Source organism: Trichogramma pretiosum, unplaced genomic scaffold (genome assembly GCF_000599845.2).
Source record: "Trichogramma pretiosum strain Unisexual culture from Peru unplaced genomic scaffold, Tpre_2.0 scaffold174, whole genome shotgun sequence".
Classification (NCBI taxonomy): Eukaryota; Metazoa; Arthropoda; class Insecta; order Hymenoptera; family Trichogrammatidae; genus Trichogramma; species Trichogramma pretiosum.
The window spans coordinates 7,634-16,184 of record NW_019640842.1 but is presented as its reverse complement, the minus strand read 5'-3'; the positions used below and the strand labels follow the sequence as shown (position 1 = coordinate 16,184).

At 35.4% G+C, this 8,551-nt stretch overlaps 1 protein-coding gene across 1 annotated transcript; it reads right to left on the bottom strand.

Annotated features, from left to right (window-relative positions):
• Positions 1-6,438: 6,438 nt before the first annotated feature.
• LOC111694644 lies at positions 6,439-7,468 on the bottom strand. The gene is made up of 4 exons (XM_023463556.1): positions 7,425-7,468; positions 7,232-7,349; positions 7,062-7,163; positions 6,439-6,820 (listed from the first exon to the last, which is right to left on the bottom strand). The coding sequence occupies exons 1-4, from the start codon at positions 7,457-7,459 to the stop codon at positions 6,752-6,754; spliced, it is 324 nt and encodes a 107-aa protein (XP_023319324.1). The 5' UTR covers positions 7,460-7,468; the 3' UTR covers positions 6,439-6,751.
• Between the last annotated feature and the right edge of the window lie 1,083 nt (positions 7,469-8,551).

The following is an 8,551-nucleotide window of genomic DNA, read 5'->3' as shown; positions in this document are numbered from 1 at the left end:
GGGGGAGAGAGAGAGACGATTTTCTTGAACATTATGACTGATTTTTAACGAGGAAACCGAGATCTCTTTTTCTGTCGACTCTGTTGGTTTTTTTTTTGACGGCAGTCGCCGGTAATATTTTAAGCTTTTTTGCGACTTTTTATACTCATCAGCCTTTTTTTAAATCTTGCATTATTACCGGGCGACTGCGCAAGAGTACATATTTTATTTTATTTTAACGTAATTTTAGATTTTTTTCTTTTTAGAGAGCCACGTGTATTTTTAATAACGATGAGAGTTATTGTTGACGATCGGTGATTTCAGATTTTAACGTTATAAACGAATCATGGTTGATTTATTTATTTTTAAGATTTACCATCATCGATAAGCAAAAAAAAAAGAACGAATAAATCATTTGGGATATGTAAACAAAAAGAACAAATACATGCATCTTTGATAATAATGTTATTACAAGATGATAGTTTTACAGCAATGATATAGAGAACTTTTTTGGAACTTTTTTAGAGCTTTTTCGATTCACAGATCTTATTTCATTACGATATTTTTTTAATGTCCTTGTGAACTTGGCAGTGTAGCCGCCAAGCAGATGTGCCATACAAGGCTTTGTTAACCAGCGCCTATCGCCGAAAAAATTCTCTCGATAGGTTCTCGCTAAGCTCGATGTACTTTAATATAGGCATGTGCTTTATTCATTTTTCGTCAGATGGAAATATTTTTTCTTCAAAAATTTTAAAGTCGTAAAACTTGAAATGTCTACAAAACGCTTCCGTGTCGTGCAAGGTACGCTGGTGACTTTTCCTTTTGAAACTGTCAATGTTTTATGACTCTAAGCATCACGAGTTGTGGTAGGTATTTAAGCAAAGCTTGACAATTCGAATATATAAAGAAATGGGAAACAAAATCTTAGTCAAAAACTCTTAAACTAAATGTTTATTCAAATTTTCTGTTTTTTGATAAGACGAGAATGATGAAGGGAAGATGTCAGTACAAACAAAAAGATTAAAATCGAGGAAAAAAATAATAAATCAAAAGATGTGATTGCTCCTAGTAATATTTAATAAATATAGATTACAATTAAATGAAAATTATTCATATATAATATTAAATAAATATTTAGGTAGAGCCAGTACAAGAAGTATTCAAAATTTTTAATAAGACTTTTATGTTTTATAAATGTTTACTCCCAACTCAATAGTTTACAAGAAAACAATTCATTTTTTTTAACATCGCAGAAAATTTTAGTATTTTTTGTGTGAGTCTAAAGAGAACACATTCAAAATTATACGGCAATTAATTGTTTTTGAATTATCACGATTTTGCTGGAGTAGGGAATTTTTTAACGCATTAACAAAAAAATCGTGCAAACGATAGGCTTTAAAACGGTGAAATCCGAGTATTTTACCACATTTCTCCTAGTTATAGACTTGGGGAATTTCGGGCAAGTAACGCCGCAAAATAAAATTATTTTAATAATTTTATACGACATATTGTAAAACCAACACCATGCGTATTGTGCTAATTTTTTCTATCTTTTTGTTGAGCTTATTCAGTCACCAACGTGTTCATTCCTTAACGAATAACGACCCCTCCGAAGATATATTGGATGGATTCAGTATTGGCCAAGAGGAATTTGACGAACTTGAAAAAAATAGTGATTTACATCAAGACCTGGTACTGCTCATAGCAAGCTCTAGAGCGAGAGAGGACTTTTTCAGTGATCACGCCTCCGAAACCGTTGACTTGACCAGCAATTCAGTGATTCTGCCGCGTTTGATGCTGAATACTCGAACGAAAACCGAGTTTTTGGACTTTTCTATCGTGAACGAGGAAATCAAATCAGCCCAACGTATACCAAGAATTTATTTCACCGGCAAGATTGTCAACTTGGTAAGTGCAGTAAAGCTGCTTCTACTCGTTGATTTTCCCTCGTTCCATAAGCAGATCGACACTCTCTTGGAAAAAGCCGCAGAATCCATCGAGGACGCGAAAAAATTTCTGGGCAGCATCGGTCTCATCGTCACGCAAGTACAGTACGAGCAGCAAATTCAAAAAGTTAAGGATCATTTGAAAAACCTGCTCAGCTCACCTAACAGATCGAACAAAATTGCCTCGATCATCGATGCGTTACACATCGAATACGAGGGAAAAGACGATTGGAATAGATTGGGATTCATCGAGAGTCCAAGTGGTAGCTCTTTGGAGAGTTACAAAATGAAAGATCTGGAGCGCATGATCTACGAAACGATTCACTTTGCGAGTCTCGACGGCAATGATTTTATCTACGCGCCATGCCACAATGAGCTGTCCATTTGCACCAGTCTGATCTACCAATTAAAGCGACATTTGTCCGAAAGTGTCAGAAAAATCGGGCAAGATATGATAGATTTTTATTTATCGGTGGAAAAACAACTGCATGACATACAAAAATTATATTTGTACTACTCGCGCGTAGATGATAAACATAATTTCTTCAAGAATAGAACATTATCAGAGAAAAAGAGAAATCCTGGACATGTTGTGGAACACATTGTCGAATACTCAAGAGATGTAAGCATCGATGTGTCCAACAAAAATCTTCAGTTATCCGTCTACAATGCGAAGTATTTAGTTTTTATCCAAGGACCTGATGTGCTAGCAGACAATTCGTTAATTCTCAATCAATTACATCTTGTTAAGGAGTACGCGCACTCATCAAAACAGTGGTACAAATTTTTACTTGATTTAGATAGGAAATTTCTATCCGATTGGATAGTACAGAGAGATATCAGTCCTTACAAAAATGCAACGTCGCAAGTACTAAAAGAAATAGAAGTGGCCAAGCTTAATAAAAATAATGACATTACCAAGAGTTTGAACAACTTATTGAACTCATTACCGGAAAGATATGCCGCTGAGAGTCTCTTAGACGTAAAAGCAACTCATTTGGAATTGCCGAAATTAGAAGCATTAAAAAAAGTATTGTATGCAATGTTGATGCATAATGGTCCAAGCGTTAAGTGCGATACCAAATCCAAAAAATTAACACTCAGCGGATCGTATGTCAAATTCAGCGACATATCCAAATCCAACTGCAAACAGGCAAGTTTCATTGAAGTCTTCGCTTTGTATAAAGTATTTTTCGATGATGACTTTTATAACTTACGTGAAAAAGTGCATTTGGTGATAATAGCACCATTTTGGGAAATAGTCGATATGAGTGTTGATATATTGCTTTCTAGCCGAGATGAAGCAATTCATATTCTGGGTATTGGCAGATTATTTAACTTTCTTTGGGACGAGTGTAGTAGATACTTACCGAGTTATGAAGAAGACTACGAAGAATTTGCTCCGATACCGATGTATCATGATGAAATTTGTGCGAGATTTCATATACATGATCCCACTTATATAAATTTTATTTTAGAGACCAGTATAGAAAATCGAAATCCAAATACTGTAACGATCATTGGATTGACGGAATCTAAACCAAAACTAGAAGTCGATGCTCCTGAAGGAACGATCATTGATATTATTGTCAATGGTACGGAGGAGGCACGCAACATGACCGGTTTAAATAGCAAACGAAGGAAATTACTGAAACCATCGTCATTCGGTCATTCGATCGACAGTTATAAACGTTATCTCAGAGAACATCAAATGGATAATAGACGAGAGTCAGTACTGAAAAAATTCTCCAGGCTTTTAAGTGATAATGAATACTTGATCGATTTTTATGGCGTCACAGGATTAATAGATGAATTCCGAGGACTTGAGCAGTTGAGCCCCAAGATGTCTCTATTGCCAGCTTATCGATCATTACTAGATCACATTTCAAAATATTCTAAACGCCTTGAGGATTTGAAACAGCTGTCCCAAGATAAAGTCAATGTGCTTCGATACCTGTACACTGCTGCACTGAGTAAAATTACCAATTTGGAAAATGATGTCGACTCAAATTTGGTTGTCGACTTGAATACCTTTTTTGAGTCAATCAAGGACGAAGTCGACGATTTACTAAAATTGAAAGATGCACAGATTATCTATGGATATACGAAGGATTACGTTCAAGAATTTGAGATGAAAATAAAAGAAGCTCAGCGTTACGTCACCGACGTCATAGCCCCAGAAATACACAACACTATTCAAAGATTGGACAAAAAAGTGCTCAAGTTGGTCGATGAAACTGTTGCACTTCAGAAAGTTGCTCAAAAGAGAAAGGAGGAACTAATCGAGAAACAAAAAAGTTTAAATCGATCAATGATGTGGAGCGCATTATTCGGTATCGTAAACATGGCGAGTACGGTTTTGTATTTGATGGGTCCAATAGGAATGGCAGTAGGTGCGGGACTTAACATAATCACTTCTACGGCTGAAACTTTCCTCGACCATTCAGAAGTCAATGAAAATGCTTTATACCAGTTGCCCGGAGCGGTGAAGCAATCAATGGAGCCACTGACAGATTATCTCAAAAACAAAAAGGATCTACTCGATAAAAAATTGGAAGATGCCCAAACTATGCTTAATGACTTTTCGAAAAAAGAAAAGTTAGATCTCAAAGACAATTCAATTTCGAAGATCAAAAAAGAAATCAACGATGCTCGAGAGGAATTGCACAGAGAAATGGACAAAGGCAAGTCATTAGATCCAGCTTCCGTTGATAAAATGAATAACTTGTCGAAAAGGATTGAAGATTTATGCTCAGATCAGATAAAAGAATTGCAGGCAAAAAAGCCACGGGTTGAAAAAGTATTAAAAATAGTTGGCCGAGTTCAAAATACATTAAGCATTGTTCAGACATCGGTGACCACCTTCCAAAAAATCAGTTCGTATAAAGATAAAATTGATGTGGTTGGAAGCCAAATTAAAAGCGCAGATGAAGATATCCAAAAATTGAAGAGATATGAGAGCCAAATTTACAGCGTCCTCGTTCCTGTTTGCAAAAAAATTCAAGACAGTGTCGATCAGGTGCAGGAGAAGCTCAAAGGTAAATCGTCGGCAGGTCTCGTCGTCAGCCAGTGGCAGATCCAGAGCGTCTTGAAAGACGTCATGGAGAAGATCAAAGATATGACCAAAGGTTTCAACGTGCAGGGAGAATTTTTAGAGATTTTCAAAAAGGTTGAAGAAGGTATAAATGTCATGGTGGAATTGTACAAAATCATGGACGAGTACCAGTACAAGATCGGGCTCGGCAAGTTTATTGCCAACATCAACGCTCATCCTTCCAAAGCAGTCGTTACGAATAATAACGACCTGGAAGAAGCAATCAATGATTTGATGCTTGAGATCCAAAACAATGTTGTGGTGCAGCATTACAAAGTAGCCACCAGTGCCGTTAAGCGCAACGTCTTTCCGTTTGCTCACGCCTTTTTCGGTTATTATAATTTACCAAATATTCTGAAGACTTCGAAAGACAACGATGATATAATGACCTACTTTTCGAGCCTACTTGACAAATTAAGAAATAAATTGTTGCAATACAAAGCCATAGTCTACGACCGCGATCAATTCGTGCTTCCAAATGTCGCTTTCCATGGTGAAGAAGGATGGTCGAAGCCATTCTATACGTGGAAACACAATGAGCACAAAAATAATATCAAAAAATTGTTGCACGGGCAGAAAGTGACGCTAAAAGCTGACATAGAGCACGGATTCGAAGGCAACGCCGTGAAATTCAATAAAATCGGTATCGACTTCACATCGCCAAATAAAACAGTCCAACTTAAATTACGCGAATTGTTGCAAGACTACAGAGTCATCATGATCCATTTGGGCCACTCATTTTACAGATGCGACAACAGAATATACATGATTCCGAATGCCAAGCAGACCATCGAATACTCGATGACCCAACATCGTGAAAGTCACGTCCCAGTTATCAAAAACATGGTTTATGAAAAAATAGCCAATAATACGCCTGTTCTTAGTCCGTATGCCACATGGCAGGTACAACTGATTCATCCCAGGAATCGGTTTCACGAGCTATTAAAATACTCGAGCGAAATGATCGATTTGCTGCTCGTGGGTATGGGCCAGTACGTCAAATTGAATCAGCCAGAATGGTGCAACGAACAGCTAGATAAATACTACGAACGGTCTGACAATTATGAATTGGACGACATCGACGTCGACTAAAAAATCTAGAGCTTGATGAAATTTCTTTAAAAACCATTTTTAAGAATAAATTATTTTGAAAAAAAAGGAAAAGAAAGCTGTTCTACAAACATTTTATGAAAAATACTATGTTAAAGCAAATTTTCCTACGGTTTGTCGTAGTATTAATTTTTTTGAGGTATTTTTTTGCGATTTATTGAATAAAAATACATATGTAATGAATAAATTGGTACATTCATTAAGAAAATAAAACATATTCTTTTGTTTTGTTAGTTAATCAATACATAAACGCTTTTTTATTAATGATCATATAATTTAAGAATAAGTCGACGTGCCAGTGCTGAAAGATGCCCCTTCGCGCATTTTAGTATTTTAGCTTCCTCAAATTGACTTCGTTAATGAAAAAAAAAACTCACAAGACTTTTTTTCTATGTTTATTTCGCAAAATTTCCAGGTGTTTCCATACTTTTACCCCGTATACATCGCTCACCGATACTCTGGCTTCAAAGTAATAAAATATAGTGGCTCTCACTCATTTCTTTGTCTATCTATTGTGTACTTGCTTCGTGGCCCTATAAGGTTATAACTCCGACCCCATGAATAAAGAAATCAAATTAAATTACTTCTTTTTCCACCAGTAGTTCGCTCGGAGTTATGCAGTTTATGTCCCGCGATTTTGTTGCGTGTAACTGTATATGCGGTTAGTTTTCTTGATGTAGAAATCGTGAATCTGAAAACGAAGATATGACTCTAAATTTTGGAAGGGACACTTTTTCGCCAACGAAATATGTCTGATTTTTAATTTCGGTAAATAGTTTTCAATGAAATTGGAAAAGCTTGGCTACCGAGGACCTTAGGAAAGAGCCTATAGACATTTCATAAAGGTAGAAGAAAAAACAAATTACAGAGAAATTGATAATATAATTAATAAAAAATAATAATTCAGTCATCTGAAGAGATCCACACGCAACTGCAAATAAATTGGGCTTCATGTCTGTACATTCCAACCCGATTTGTACGTCGCCAAGTTCCTTTTCGTGATTTTCGTCACATTCTTGAAGAAGCTCTTGGGTCTGAAAAAAAATTAAAATTATTAGGAAAGTTTCATTAATGATAGTCGACATTGATTATCAACACTTACTGAATTTTCTTGCCAAAACCTTTCGTACTTAACATTTTGAGTAACTGTAGATGTAATGTCAGTTATTTCATAATCATTATCATCATTCAGAGGCTCATCGCGAGGCTCTTTTTTCACTCTGAAATAGATTTTATAAGATTGAGTATTTTGTTTGAGTATATCCATAGTTTAATTCTTATAAAATAAAAATTACCTAACGGTAGGATTTAAGACATTGCTCGATTCCATCTTACTCGTTGGAAATGTTATTTGCGACTGACTCTGTTAATACTTTCGTTACGAGCCGAACTAGCTCAAACTTACTTCAATAATATTTACTTATTATGATGTGGAAATTGAAAGTAATGTAAACGAAGCAACATTAGTTTCAATATTAAACAAATTACGTTATCGATCTACTTCTTTCATAACAATCACTTTTCTGAAAATAATCTTGATGTTCTCAAATCGTGAAACTGAATATAAAGATATGACTCTGAAGTTTTTCGAGAGATGCATTTTCTTAAATAAAAAATATCTGATTTTCTAGTGATATTTTTTAGTGAAACTGGGGAAAAGCTCAGCTGGAGAGGACTTTAGGAGAGAGCCTAAAGACATATTATAGATTCAGAAAAAACATAACACCGAGAATTTCATCGTATAATTAATAAAAATTATTAATTCAGTCGTCTGAAGAGATACACTTGATCTTAAATTCTAATTTGTAACTTAAGGGGACCGACCTGTGTTAAAAGCTTAAATTCAAAAAATAGCTATATAAATCGAAATAGTGGAAATTTTTTTTTTGTGATCGTAAAATATGTTTATTAGACACCTGATTGACCAAAAAAAACTTCTATCCAAGCTCTGAAATGCCAATTACGCTTATTTTTTCATAATACTAAATATTATAATAGGATTCACTTGCCACGCGATTCTGACGTGAGCTTTTCATCAATATTGATCTATGCGGTCTCAAAATCTTCAGAAAAGTACCCTCATCCACTTAAGGGGGGAAAGGTACCTTAAACCTACATTTATAAAAAATTTATTAAAAATGAAGAAAAAATTTTTTTTTGGAATATACAAAGAAAACTCTGTTTTCTTCACTCTTTTTTCAAAGTTTTTCACTCTGGAATATAAAAATTGAGGTCCCAGTCACCATAGAACCCTCCCCGATGAAGCAAGCCCACAGTCCTGACAGGTACCCCTGTGCCGTAGGATCCAGCTAGAACCGATGGTTCAATCATGGTCCTTGGGGTCTCATTTTGATCATTAGATGTGTGGTTACAAACGCAAGCACTTTCAGATTTTTTAATTAGTTATACACAATTTGCCAGC

What these genes read in the sequence shown, in the direction of transcription:
- LOC111694644 (XM_023463556.1), bottom strand. Translation starts at nt 7,459, where the DNA reads ATGGAATCGAGCAATGTCTTAAATCCTACCGTTAG. An exon ending in GTCTTAAATCCTACCGTTAG is followed by an intron (nt 7,350 to 7,424) that starts GTAATTTTTATT and finishes AATCTATTTCAG; the next exon opens with AGTGAAAAAAGAGCCTCGCG. An exon ending in GGTTTTGGCAAGAAAATTCA is followed by an intron (nt 7,164 to 7,231) that starts GTAAGTGTTGAT and finishes ATTTTTTTTCAG; the next exon opens with ACCCAAGAGCTTCTTCAAGA.